Consider the following 14,951-nt stretch of genomic DNA (forward strand, 5'->3'; position numbering starts at 1 on the left):
ACTTGAAAGCAATCTTAATATGCTAAATACAGTTTAATTGTTCTGTACGTTCCAGTACATCTGGAACGCACACCGCATCCACCGGAAGTGGGTCCCGTAATCCTCCACCGATGCACACTCCATGTCACTTCCGCCAGAAGTGGATCGCGGAGTCGTCTTTCCTCAACTGTCAGCGTGCGCTCCGCACCCAGTGGAACGCACGCTAGTGTCTGCCGGGGGCAGCCACCAATCATAACCGCCGGAAGTGTGCGATCATGTGGTCCGGACGTGCGTTCCACCAATCCCGGAACGCAAACTTACTTCCACCGGAAGGCCCTGGCTATCCAGGCTATGGTCCGCTCAGTGTTCCGTCCTCGCAAGGTATCAATACATCTTTGCATACGCTTGCTGGACAGGATGGTTGCTGCTTACGAGGCAATCCAGTACGACAGATTTCATGCCCGGCAATTTCAGCTGGATCTGCTGGACAAATGGTCGGGGTCTCACCTTCACATGCATCAGGAAGTGACCTTATGTCCAAAAGCCCGGATTTCTCTGTTATGGTGGCTTCAAATTCCTCACCTGGTAGAGGACAGGAATTTCAATTCGATTCTACTGACAACGGATGCCAGCCTCCAGGGTTGGGGGGCTGTGACCCAGGGGGCCCTGTTCCATGGGATATAGTCAGTTCAGGAATCTGCTCTGCCGATAAACATCCTGGAACTCAGGGCAATTTACAATGCTCTTCTGCAAGCTTCCCATCTCCTGAAGGTTCAGGCGATCCAGGTTCAATCAGACAATGACACAGGGGTGGTGTACATAAACCGACCAGGGAGAACAAAAAGCAGAACGGCGATGCGAGAAGTGTCGAGAATACTTGTCTGGGCGGAGGCCAACGCAAGGGCCATCTCAGCCATATTCATTGCAGGAGTGGTCAACTGGGAAGCAGACTTCCTCAACAGACACAACCTCCATCCAGGGGAATGGGGCCTACATCACCAGGTGTTTCAACAGTTAATTCACTGGTGGGGCTGTCCGCAGATACTGTAGATCTGATGGCTTCTCGTCTCAACAACGTAGAAAGGTTTCTCCCGTCTAATTTAGAATGGGTCGCTTTCTACTTTTCCTGAAAGCGGGAGTGGATATGGGCCTACGTTTAGGTTCCATCAAAGTCCAGATATCGGCGCTCTCCATTTTCTTACATAAACAACTTGCCATGTTGCTGGAAGTACACACTTTCCTTAAAGGAGTTCTTCATATGCAACCGCCCTTCATGCCTCCCACAGCTCTGTGGGATCTCAATGTGGTTCTGTCCTTTCTTCAATCGGACTGGTTTGAACCCTTACAAAGGTTGGAGTTAAAATTTCTCACCTGGAAGACAGTCATGTTATTAGCATTGGCGTCTGCCAGACGCGTCTCTGAATTGGGGGCCTTATCCTGTAAGAGCCCTTATTTGATTTTTCATGAAGACTGCACGGAACTCGCGGAACTCAGTTTTTGTCAAAAGTAGTGTCCGCTTTTCACGTGAATCATCCCATTGTGGTTTCGGTGTTGTCTGACTCTTCCGTTGGTCCAGAGTCCTTGGATGTGGTGAGGGCTCTGAAGATTTATGTCAAACGGACTGCTCGTCATCGGAAATCTGACTCGCTGTTTGTCCTTTATAATGTCGGCCGGCTTCTAAGCAATCAATTGCTCATTGGCTTAGGTTGACTATTCAACAAGCTTATACTTCGGCAGCTCTGCCTTTGCTGACATCTATTCAGGCCCACTCAGTTAGATCTGTGGGCTCTTCCTGGGCGGCTGACCGGGGTGTCTCGGCCTTGCAGTTGTGCCGAGCTGCTACTTGGTCTGGTTTGAACACTTTTTTGTTACGTTTTATAGGTTCGACACCTTGACCAAGGATGACCTTCAGTTTGGTCAGGCGGTGTTACAGGGGTCTCGGCACTCTCCCACCCTTTTGGGAGCTTTGGGACTTCCCCCATGGTACTAAAGTACAGACCCCCAGTATCCACTAGGACGTAAGAGAAAATAGGAATTTAATACCTACCGGTAATTCCTTTTCTCGTAGTCCGTAGTGGATACTGGGCGCCCCCCTCAGTGCTTCGATTCCTGCTTACCTTGAGTAAGTGTTTGATTGGCCCGCCGTTGCAGTCCCATTTTGTTGTTGGGATAGCTTTGCTATCCTGGTTAGGTTGGTGTTGCTATCCTCTGTTCTGGTTAGCCCCCTCCTTTCGGTTATGGTCATTTGTTGGCTTAGTGCCTCACCACTGTTGTACCTGTTTTCTTCTCTCGTGGTATGGCCGTCTCCTCAGGCACAGTTTCCTAGACTGAGTCTGGTAGGAGGGGCATAGAGGGGAGGAACCAACACACACACACACACACACACACACACACACACACACACACACACACACACACACACACTAAAAGTTTTAAAGTGCCAGGCTCCAGTGGACCCGATCTATACCCCATGGTACTAAAGTACAGATCCCCAGTATCCACTACGGACTACGAGAAAAGGAATTACCGGTAGGTATTAAATTCCTATTTTTACCCCAGAATTGACAGTGTGGACCCAAAAAAAAAAAAAAAACACTGGGTCTTGCAGGACGCACTTTGGCCAGCAGTCTCTTAGCAGAGGAAGGGGAGGATATTATGGAGAGTGTAATCTCCTGCCCTCTGCTTCGCACCGGACCCTGTTCTCTCCGGCGGCAGCCTGCTGTGTGTGGCTGGGGGAGAGTGATCTCCCGCTCTCCTCTCCGGCGGCAGCCTGCTTTGCATGGCAGGGGAGCTATCACCTCCGGCCAGGGGATGTGGCTGTTACATTACTGGAGAAATCCACGGCGTCCCGAGCTACACTAGCCAGCAGACTGCAGAAAAGGCAGCATGCAGGAGTTATGCCTGCGGATGAGGGTGTCATGGGCAGGGATAGGATAGTCAGGCAGGAGATGAGTAAGGGGCAGCATCTACAGGACCTAGCCCGCTCCCTTCAGCCCCTCTATGATGCCGCAATGCTGCTCTTTCCCCTTTAACCTGCAGCTCTATGATGGTCATTCAGGTGCGGTTGGAGGTGCTATTACTTAGCAGCTTCCATAGCGCTGTATGGTGATGCACCAGGAGGCGTCTATTATTAGGACCAAAGCACCCCCCAAGACGCCCGTCACAGAGACCAGGAAATCTCCATCCTACAATGGAGATCCCTGGCCTCTTCACACCCCCTAAACGGTGGTGACACGCCTCCATTTTGCCAAACAGAGCCCATTTCCAACCCCTCCACACTTGAATGACCCTCTGTAGTATAATCTGCTCCTCCCGTTCCGAAGACTAGGCTCGCCCCTTCTTACCCTCCACCTTGTCACCAGCAATTTTAATTTGCTCCCCTCTTCCACGCTACCCTACTTGTGCCCTCATTCTACACTGTTGGAGCTCCATAGGAAAAAGGAGCTGGGAAGGTATCTTGAGGGATGTTCCTAATGTTAATGTGTAGTGTACTGTAGTGATTTAGTGCAGCGTATAGGGAGGGAGTTATAGTGATGTAGTGCAGCACATGGGTGATGTAGTTCAGCATATGTGGGGGATCTAGTGCAATGTGTAGGGAGATGTAGTAATGTAGTTCAGCATATGAGGGGGGATGTAGTACAGTAGTGTAGTGGAGGCTATAGAGGGGGTGTAGTGCGTCATTTCGAGGGGATGTAGTTCAGGGTATAAATATAGGGTGATCTTATGTAGCGCAGCGTATATGGGGGAAGTGATGTAGTGCAGCAAAGTATTGTAGCGTAAGGGGACTGTAGTGCAGTGATGTAGTGGGGAGTTGTAGTGCAGTGATGTATAGTGGGGAACACGCTGCTGTGGTGGGAGCGCATTTGGGGCACACAAGGGCACAAGTGTGGAAAGGAAAACCCTGCTGTGGAGTGAGCACGGGCACTAAGAGCATGAACGCATTAACCGTCCTGCTTATATTTAGCATGGGTTGGGGGAGGCATGTGAATGGGGGGGCCCAAAGCATATTTTTGCATTTGGGCCCACCACTCACTAGTTCTATCTATCTATAAGTGTATAATGTCACTATAGATGGGGATGTGTAAGGGCATGTTGCAAATCTGGTGGGAATTTTAGGGGTATGTAGAATGATCTAATTCCATGTGGGGTAGTCTGAGGGACATTAAAGGACACATAGAGGCTGAAGTGTATTTAAAGGGTATGTGTAGAGCACGGGTTCTCAAACTCTGTCCTCAGGACCCCACACAGTGCATGTTTTGCAGGTCTCCTCACAAAATCACAATTAAAATAATTAGCTCCACCTTTTAAAATGTGTCAGTGAGTAAGTAATACACCTGTGCAGCTGCTGGGTTACCTGCAAAACATGCACTGTGTGGGGTCCTGAGAACCGAGTTTGAGAACCACTGGTGTAGAGCATAGGTTCTCAAACTCGTCCTCAGGACCCCACACAGTGCATGTTTTGCAGGTAACCCAGCAGGTGCACAGGTAAATTAATTACTCACTGACACATTTTTAAAGGTCCACAGGTGGAGTTCATTATTTCACTTGTCATTCTGTGAGAGACTTACAAAACATGCACTGTGTGGGGTCCTGAGAACCGAGTTTGAGAACCTGTGGTGTAGAGGTCTGATGGCCATTTAATAGATTTGATTACAATAAATTATGATGTGACCCAGAAAAAGTCCCTGCCCCCAGCCTGGGCATAGCTACAAACCGATGTGTCGTCATGTACCAAGCCTCAATAAACCATATGGTGCCACATTCCCAGCACGACTGGCCATACACTAGACCACAGGTTCTCAAACTCGGTCCTCAGGACCCCACACAGTGCATGTTTTGCAGGTCTCCTCACAGAATCACAAGTGAAATAATTAGCTCCACCTGTGGACCTTTTAAAATGTGTCAGTTAGTAATTAATACACCTGTGTACTTGCTGGGTTACCTGCAAAACATGCGCTGTGTGGGGTCCTGAGGACCGAGTTTGAGAACCACTGCACTAGACCAACTTTCATCCAACTGAAAATCTGTATTGGATGGGAGCAAATGACAATCGGCAATCTGGTCCCAGACCCCAGAGATGGGACAGAAACTGCTGTTAAATTGCTTAAATTAAACCTATAGATGATGTGATTCTTTGAATGCTATGATCCACAGAGTCATGTTGGTTTAGTGCACAGCGCCTCAAACTCTGTCCTCAGTACCCCAAACAGTGCAGTGTTTCCAGGTCACCCAGCAGGTGCACAGGTGTGTAGTCATTACTCACTTACACATTTAAAAAACACAGGTGGATTTAATTATTTTGCATGTGATTCTGTGAGAACTGCAAAACCTGAACTGGAGGACAGAGGGGCAGATGTGTTAAGCCTGGAGACAGCAGAAGGAAGTGATAAAGCAGTGAGAAGTACAAGGCGATAAACGCACCAGCCAATCAGCTCCTGACTTCAATTTACATATTGGAGCGGATTGGCTGGTGTGTTTATCACCTTGCATTTATCACTGGTTTATCACTTCCTTATGCCTTCTCCAGGTTAATACATCTGGCTCAGAGTTTGAGAACCTATGGCTTAGTGGGTAAAATGTGTAGGACATATTTGGTCCTGCAGGAATAACCCCACCCTCGTTATGTGACTGGCTTTTCTGATAATTTATAGAAGTTATGTTGCTGAACAGTGTGGTCTTTACAGATTTGCATTTCCATACGATGGCTTGCGTCTGTTAGCAATAGTAACCGTATAGTTGTTACTATCTTGTACATTACTTTGAGCGAGACCATGACACCTTACAGTGATGAGGTTATAGCATGTTAGTGAATAAGTGTGTTTGGGCCAGTGAGCTGTGGACTTTGCACTTGTATTAGCGTATTATGTAGCTATTTGCGGTCAGGCAATCCGAGTTGAACCCAAGGCCACAGCGCTGTAGGCAACCATGTTTACTATCTGAAAAAAATACCAGTGCTAAACCTCCTGAATGAGCCAATAGACCGTCTATTACTGTATTAATACTAGCAGTGATGACTGCTGTTTCTGTTCACCAAGAATAGGAATAACTGAAACCCCCAAATAAGCGAAACAAAGAATAAATAACAGAAACGCTGTCAAATACTTCACACTTATTGATCACCAATAATAAATAACACATGCAGTAACTGATATAGTCCACACTGTCAGTAGTCATAAAAGATAAACATAAAAATGATTGCACAATATATTTAGGACGGTATCAAAATGGGATCAATATGAAATACCTACAATCAAAATCCAGACAACAATTGACCGACGGTCAAAATACCGACATGGTCAAAATACAGACATTTAAAATATATCAACAAGGTCAAAATACCTTCATTTAAAATGTCAGGTCAAAAAGTCGACGAGTTTTCATTGTTTTTTGGTGTATGTCAACATAGGTCGACATGGACACCGTATAAGTGTACCGCGTCACATCGCATGGATCGCTGCGCTAGTACACTATTATATTCCCCCTCCAGGTCCACTGGGATGTTAAAGTATGAACAAATCTGTTTAAATGAAAAACTCATGTTGACTTTTTGATGTCTGTATTATGACCTTGTCGGTATTTTAAATGTAGTGATTTTGACCGCCAGTCAATGGTTGTCGCTATTTTAACCGTCGGGTAAATTTGACCACATCCCATCAAAATATGCACAATTAAACCTAAGGCCGGGCACTAGGGAGGCCAATCCCGGGATCGGCATCGGCAGGATCCCGGGATTTGGGCCCAAAAATGCGATTTGAATCCCGGGATTGGAGCCTCCCATCCCGGGTTTCACGGGATTACATTGCGCATGTGCAGGGAGGGTGGGTGTAAGTAATACTACTACTATGAACGCGGCGGCACTTCAAATGTAGCGCTGGCCACCAGCTAATCAGAGCTGGCGGACCGGCAGCCAATCAGGGGTTATGACATACAGATTGTGCAGTCAGAAATGCTACTGTAGGTCCCTATTTAAAGCCTCAGAGGCAGTGGAAGGGGTACCAATCCAGATTGAAGGAAGTCTCTAGCCTTCAGGTGTGTATACACACATAATATTGACTATATATTGTTTTAATAAGCAATTCAACAATTAATCCTGTTTAGCTCATTTGCTGTTTGATTACATTTTATCACTATTAGTTTGCACACAGATAAGTAATTGGTAAACTTGTTCCAGCTAATAAAAGATGCCTATTACTGCTTCAAATTGTTCAAGTGCAATTTCAAGGGAGGGGAGAGTGTCCTATATAGAAGGGATGAAGTCCAGATCCCGCCGGACGGAATCCCGGCGGTCGAAATACCGACACCGGGATCCCAACCGGCACAATCCCGACATATTCTCCCTCTGTGGGTGTCCACGACAACCATAGAGGGAGAATAAATTAGTGGCGAGCGTAGCGAGGCAGCGCGGCGAGCGCAGCAAGCCCTGCAAGGGGCTGCGCTGCGCTCGCCCCCCTGTCGGGATTGTGCCAGTCTGGATCCCGGTGTCTGTATTCCGACTGCCGGGATTTCGTACTGATCCCATATAGAACGCCATTGGAAGTCTGACACACTCTGTCCCCTTGTTGATGTGAATAATCCCCACAGGTCCTTTGTTTACTCAACTGCAGTATAATCTCACTGTTACTTATGGAGACATCCATGAGTCTTTTATGCACTGCAATCAGCGTCCTCAGCCCATTTTAGTCGTGCAACAAAACGCTGTGATCCAAGAAAGGAGGGCACGGTCTCTATGCGTTTCCCCGCCTCTAGCACTCGTATGCTTCCTTGCTGTTGTGCATTAATGTTTAGGTTGATCTCTTATGACTTCCCTGGCCACGTGGATTATGATATTGTATTTAATGTGTTCTTTATAATAACTGATCAATGTAAACTATTCTTCCACAGTGCTAGCTCATACTATTCCATCATTTCTTAATGGAAGTATTAAATATAAAAATAGTTTAATTTCCTGTTTCATCTTTTTCTCTGACGTCCTAGTGGATGCTGGGAACTCCGTAAGGACCATGGGGAATAGACGGGCTCCGCAGGAGACTGGGCACTCTAAAAGAAAGATTAGGTACTATCTGGTGTGCACTGGCTCCTCCCTCTATGCCCCTCCTCCAGACCTCGGTTAGAAGCTGTGCCCGGCCAGAGCTGGGTGCTCCTAGTGGGCTCTCCTGAGCTTGCTAGAAAGAAAGTATTTGTTAGGTTTTTTATTTTCAGTGAGATCTGCTGGCAACAGACTCACTGCTACGTGGGACTGAGGGGAGAGAAGCAAACCTACCTGCTTGCAGCTAGCTTGTGCTTCTAAGGCTACTGGACACCATTAGCTCCAGAGGGTTCGAACACAGGGCCTGACCTCGATCGTCCGTTCCCGGAGCCGCGCCACCGTCCCCCTTGCAGAGCCAGAAGACAGAAGAACAGATGAAATCGGTGGCAGAAGACTCCTGTCTTCTTTAAGGTAGCGCACAGCACTGCAGCTGTGTGCCATTGCTCCCACAGCACACCACACACTCCGGTCACTGTAGGGTGCAGGGCGCTGGGGGGGGGGGGGTGCCCTGGGCAGCAATTATATTACCTTTTGGCAAAAGAATACACATAATACAGTCAGTTAACTGTATATGTGTAAAAAACCCCGCCATTAAGTTACAAAAAGCGCGGGACAGAAGCCCGCCGCTGAGGGGGCGGGGCCTTCTTCCTCAGCACACCAGCGCCATTTTCCCTTCACAGCTCCGCTGGAAGCACGCTCCCCAGGCTCTCCCCTGCAGTATCCAGGTACAAGACGGGTTAAAAAGAGAGGGGGGGCACATAAATTTAGGCGCAAATCGATACAAACAAGCAGCTATTGGGAAAATCACTTATTAGCAGTGTAAATCCCTGTGTTATATAGCGCTGTGGTGTGTGCTGGCATACTCTCTCTCTGTCTCCCCAAAGGATTTTGTGGGGTCCTGTCCTCAGTCTGAGCATTCCCTGTGTGTGTGCGGTGTGTCGGTACGGCTGTGTCGACATGTTTGATGAGGGTTACGTGGAGGCGGAGCAGGGGCAGATACATGTGGTATCGCCCCCGTCGGGGCCGACACCTGATTGGATGGATATGTGGAAGGTCTTAACCGACAGTGTCAACTCCTTACATAAAAGGTTTGATGACGCAGCAGCCTTGGGACAGCCGGGATCTCAGCCCGCACCTGCCCAGGCGACTCAGAAGCCGTCAGGGGCTCATAAACGCCCGCTAGCTCTGATGGTAGACACAGATGTCGACACGGAGTCTGACTCCAGTATAGATGAGGATGAGACAAATGTACAGTCTACAAAAGCCATCCGATGCATGATTACTGCAATGAAAGATGTATTGCACATTTCTGATATTAACCCGGTTACCACCAAAAGGGGTATAATGTTTGGGGAGAAAAAGCAGCCAGTGACTTTTCCCCCATCTGATTAATTAAATGATTTGTGTGAAGAAGCGTGGAGTTCCCCTGATAAGAAACTAGTGATTTCTAAGAGGTTACTGATGGCGTACCCTTTCCCGCCAACGGATAGGTTACGTTGGGAAACATCCCCTAGAGTGGACAAGGCGCTAACACGCTTATCTAAAAGGGTGGCACTGCCGTCTCAGGATACGGCCGCCCTAAAGGATCCTGCGGATAGAAAGCAGGAAGCTATCCTGAAGTCTGTGTATACACACTCTGGTACTCTACTGAGACCGGCTATTGCTTCAGCCTGGATGTGTAGTGCTGCAGCAGCATGGACTGATACCCTGTCAGACAACATTGATTCCCTCGACAGGGATACTATTTTGCTAACCATCGAACATATAAAAGTCGTCGTCTTATATATGCGGGATGCACAGAGGGACATTTGCCTGCTTGCATCTAGAATTAATGCAATGTCCATTTCTGCCAGGAGAGTATTATGGATTCGGCAGTGGACAGGTGATGCTGATTCTAAAAAACACATGGAGGTTTTGCCCTATAAGGGTGAGGAACTATTTGGGGACGGTCTCTCGGACCTCGTATCCACAGCAACTGCTGGGAAGTCAACTTTTTTGCCTCAGGTTCCCTCACAGCCTAAGAAAGCACCGTATTATCAAATGCAGTCCTTTCGGCCTCAGAAAGGCAAGCGGGTCAGAGGAGCATCCTTTCTGGCCAGAGGCAAGGGTAGAGGAAAGAAGCTGCACCAGGCAGCCAGTTCCCAGGAACAAAAATCCTCCCCTGCTTCCACTAAGTCCACCGCATGACGTTGGGGCTCCACAGGCGGAGCCAGGTGCGGTGGGGGCGCGTCTCCGAAACTTCAGCAACCAGTGGGTTCGCTCACAAGTGGATCTATGGGCTGTACAAATTGTATCTCAGGGATACAAGCTGGAGTTCGAGGCGACTCCTCCTCGCCGTTACCTCAAATCAGCCTTGCCAGCTGCTCCCAGGGAAAGGGAGGTAGTACTGGCGGCAATTCACAAGCTGTACCTCCAGCAGGTGATAATCAAGGTACCCCCTCCTTCAACAGGGCAGGGGTTACTATTCCACAATGTTTGTGGTACCGAAACCGGACGGTTCGGTGAGACCCATCCTGAATTTAAAATCCTTGAACACTTATATAAAGAAGTTCAAGTTCAAAATGGAATCGCTCAGGGCGGTTATTGCAAGCCTGGAAGAGGGGGATTTTATGGTGTCGCTGGACATCAAGGATGCTTACTTGCATGTCCCCATTTTCCCACCTCACCAGGAGTACCTCAGGTTTGTGGTACAGAACTGTCATTACCAATTCCAGACGTTGCCATTTGGTCTCTCCACGGCTCCGAGAATATTTACCAAGGTAATGGCCGAAATGATGATACTCCTTCGAAGAAAGGGAGTTATAATTATCCCGTACTTGGACGATCTCCTCATAAAGGCGAGGTCCAAAGAGCAGTTGTTGGTCAGCGTAGCACTCTCTCAGGAAGTGTTGCAACAGCACGGCTGGATTCTGAATATCCCAAAGTCGCAGCTGATCCCTACGACGCGTCTGCTTTTCCTGGGAATGATTCTGGACACAGAACAGAAGGTGTTTCTCCCGGTGGAGAAGGCCCAGGAATTGTCATCTTTGGTCAGGGACCTCCTGAAACCAAAACAGGTGTCGGTGCATCACTGCACGCGAGTCCTGGGAAAGATGGTGGCTTCTTACGAAGCAATTCCCTTCGGCAGGTTCCATGCAAGGTTCTTTCAGTGGGATCTGTTGGACAAATGGTCCGGATCGCATCTTCAGATGCATCGGTTGATCACCCTGTCCCCAAGGGCCAGGGTGTCTCTGCTGTGGTGGCTGCAGAGTGCTCATCTTCTCGAGGGACGCAGGTTCGGCATACAGGACTGGATCCTGGTGACCACGGATGCAAGCCTCCGAGGATGGGGGGCAGTCACTCAGGGAAGAAACTTCCAAGGACAGTGGTCAAGTCTTGGAGACTTCTCTACACATAAATATATTGGAACTAAGGGCCATCTACAACGCCCTGAGTCAAGCAGAGCCCCTGCTTCAAAACTGGCCAGTGCTGATTCAGTCAGACAACATCACGGCGGTCGCCCATGTAAACCGCCAGGGCGGCACAAGAAGCAGGATGGCAATGGCAGAAGCCACAAGGATTCTTCGATGGGCGGAGAATCACGTGCTAGCACTGTCACCAGTGTTCATTCCGGGAGTGGACAACTGGGAAGCACACTTCCTCAGCAGGCACGACCTCCACCCGGGAGAGTGGGGACTTCATCAAGAAGTCTTCACACAGATTGTAAATCGTTGGGAACTGCCACAGGTGGACATGATGGCGTCCCGCCTCAACAACAAGCTAAAAAAATATTGCGCCAGGTCACGGGACCCTCAGGCGATAGCTGTGGACGCACTACTGACACCGTGGGTGTACCAGTCGGTTTATGTGTTCCCTCCTCTTCCTCTCATACCCAAGGTACTGAGGATAGTAAGAAAGAGAGGAGTAAGAACTATACTCATCGTTCCGGATTGGCCAAGAATAACTTGGTACCCAGAACTACAAGAAATTAAATGATCTCAGAGGACCCATGGCCTCTGCCTCTCAGACAGGACCTGTTACAGCAGGGGCCCTGTCTGTTCCAAGACTTACCGCGGCTGCGTTTGACGGCATGGCGGTTGAACGCCGGATCCTAGCGGAAAAGGGCATTCCGGATGAAGTTATTCCTACGCTGATAAAGGCTAGGAAAGACGTGACAGCAAAACATTATCACCGTATATGGCGAAAATATGTTGCTTGGTGTGAGGGCAGGAAGACCCCTACAGAGGAATTCCAGCTGGGTCGATTCCTGTCAAGAGTGACTATGGGCCTAAAATTAGGATCCATAAAGGTCCAGATTTCGGCCCTGTCTATTTTCTTTCAAAAAGAACTGGCTTCACTGCCTGAAGTTCAGACGTTTGTTAAGGGAGTGCTGCATATTCAGCCCCCTTTTGTGCCTCCAGTGGCACCTTGGGATCTTAACGTTGTGTTGGATTTCCTGAAATCACACTGGTTTGAGCCACTTAAAACCGTGGAGCTAAAGTATCTCACGTGGAAGGTGGTCATGCTGTTGGCCTTGGCTTCAGCTAGGCGTGTGTCAGAATTGGCGGCTTTGTCATGTAAAAGCCCGTATCTGATCTTCCATATGGACAGGGCAGAATTGAGGACTCGTCCCAAATTTCTCCCAAAGGTGGTATCAGCGTTTCATTTGAACCAACCTATTGTGGTGCCTGCGGCTACTCGGGACTTGGAGGCTTCCAAGTTGCTGGACGTAGTCAGGGCTTTGAAAATCTATGTAGCCAGGACGGCTGGAGTCAGGAAAACTGACTCGCTGTTTATCCTGCATGCACCCAACAAACTGGGTGCTCCGGCTTCAAAGCAAACTATTGCGCGCTGGATCTGTAACACGATTCAGCAAGCTCATTCTGCGGCAGGGTTACCGCATCCTAAATCAGTAAAAACACATTCCACAAGGAAGGTGGGCTCTTCTTGGGCGGCTGCCCGAGGGGTCTCAGCTTTACAGCTTTGCCGAGCTGCTACTTGGTCGGGTTCAAACACATTTGCTAAGTTCTACAAGTTTGATACCCTGGCTGAGGAGGACCTTGCCTTTGCTCATTTGGTGCTGCAGAGTCATCCGCACTCTCCCGCCAGTTTGGGAGCTTTGGTATAATCCCCATGGTCCTTACGGAGTTCCCAGCATCCACTAGGACGTCAGAGAAAATAAGAATTTACTCACCGGTAATTCTATTTCTCGTAGTCCGTAGTGGATGCTGGGCGCCCGTCCCAAGTGCGGACTCTCTGCAATACATGTATATAGTTATTGCTTAACTAAAGGGTTATTGTTATGAGCCATCTGTTACTGAGGCTCAGTTATTGTTCATACTGTTAACTGGGTATGGTTATTACAAGTTGTACAGTGTGATTGGTGTGGGTGGTATGAGTCTTACCCTGGATTCCAAATCCTTTCCTTGTTGTGTCAGCTCTTCCGGGCACAGTTTCCTTAACTGAGGTCTGGAGGAGGGGCATAGAGGGAGGAGCCAGTGCACACCAGATAGTACCTAATCTTTCTTTTAGAGTGCCCAGTCTCCTGCGGAGCCCGTCTATTCCCCATGGTCCTTACGGAGTTCCCAGCATCCACTACGGACTACGAGAAATAGAATTACCAGTGAGTAAATTCTTATTTTTTTATATATATATTTTTTTTTTTATATACAGTTCCACAACTTTTTCCATTTTAGTAATGTTCTTTTTATTCCCCCTCTCCCCTTTTTTTTTTTTTTTTATATGAGAAGCCTGGCATTAAAGGTGACATTCCGTACGTAACCTCGGAATATGATTTCACTATATACGGATCTGGGAAGATGAAGCTAAACAAACCTCTAAAAAGACGGGAACATCTATAACCGTATCACTTCTATGTGACTATCAAGTTACATTTTTATATTCTGTTAAAATGTTTGTTTAAGTTATTGGCGTTCTCCTGGAAGATGATTGGCGGTGACATTTGCTATGTAAATACTTTTAAAACTAATTTTCTATTGAAAACTGTGAATTGTTTTTCTTTTTAAGGCTATGTAGTACTTTTGTAAGTCTAGCAGTGTTCCTCTGAATTTATATAGCACATTTTTATGCGCAATTGTATTATATGTAAATATTTTACGCAAAAAAAAGTCCTTTAAAAATGAATATGTAGGACATTTTGCAATAAAGGTTAAAGAGACTTGACGCAATGGCTTGCCCTTGTTTTGCTGGATTTTCAGACCGAATATTTGTCCGGTTCCTGCAGACGTGATAGGATATATTATTGTAGCTATTGGCCCCTACATAAAGGTGACTGGTGCACATTCACTCTAAGGCAGAGTTTCCTAAACTGCTCCATTACAGTCCAGGTGATAAGGCTATCCATGCGTGAGCCAAGATAGTTAAGTCAAACTGACTGAGGTACTAATTAAGCCAGCCACCTGTGCTCAAACATGGATATCCTTTGAGCCTGGACTGTAATGGTGGAGTTTGGGTTACTGCTCTAAAGTAAATGTAAAGTGCTGGTTTTGATGGGGATTGGCCAGGAGAGGTTTAGAAGACTGGTGTAGTGCAGTCTCCCTAAATGCGGAACACAGTTGGTTCATCCAAAAACGTCCTATTACAGCATCATCCCCACACTTTTTCAAATGTCCATTGGGAATCCACTTTCTAATTCAGCAGGCTGCAATGTAGTACTAGGTGTGTGTTCAGCATTTTCAAAATAATTCCAAAATGTTGAAAAACAGATGTCAAAGACTTTATTTTTTTTGTGGGGAAACCATATCAGATGAAAGATCAACATAAGGGTGTGTACACACGGTGAGATCCCTGGTATGTTCGATTTTGACTATGCGATTTCCCTTGAACTCCCCCAGAGCCCAGATAGCACAGATTGTACAGATTTTGACTATCTGTGCTTGAGATTTTGTCTATGTATGATTTTGACTAAGTGCCAATTTTGACTATACTTTGTACTAGATTGTACACT

The 14,951-nt window shown here is 47.5% G+C and overlaps 1 protein-coding gene across 1 annotated transcript in view; it reads left to right on the top strand.

Moving 5' to 3' along the window:
- NOL9 (nucleolar protein 9) overlaps positions 1-14,167 on the top strand; it is a 76,921-nt gene extending 62,754 nt beyond the window's left edge. The window contains exon 12 of the mRNA XM_063943406.1: positions 13,735-14,167. Within this exon, the coding sequence (XP_063799476.1) occupies positions 13,735-13,845 (111 nt within the window). The 3' untranslated portion in view covers positions 13,846-14,167. The remainder of the gene's footprint in view (positions 1-13,734) is intronic.
- Positions 14,168-14,951: the final 784 nt, after the last annotated feature.

Source organism: Pseudophryne corroboree, chromosome 10 (assembly GCF_028390025.1).
Source record: "Pseudophryne corroboree isolate aPseCor3 chromosome 10, aPseCor3.hap2, whole genome shotgun sequence".
NCBI lineage: Eukaryota > Metazoa > Chordata > Amphibia > Anura > Myobatrachidae > Pseudophryne > Pseudophryne corroboree.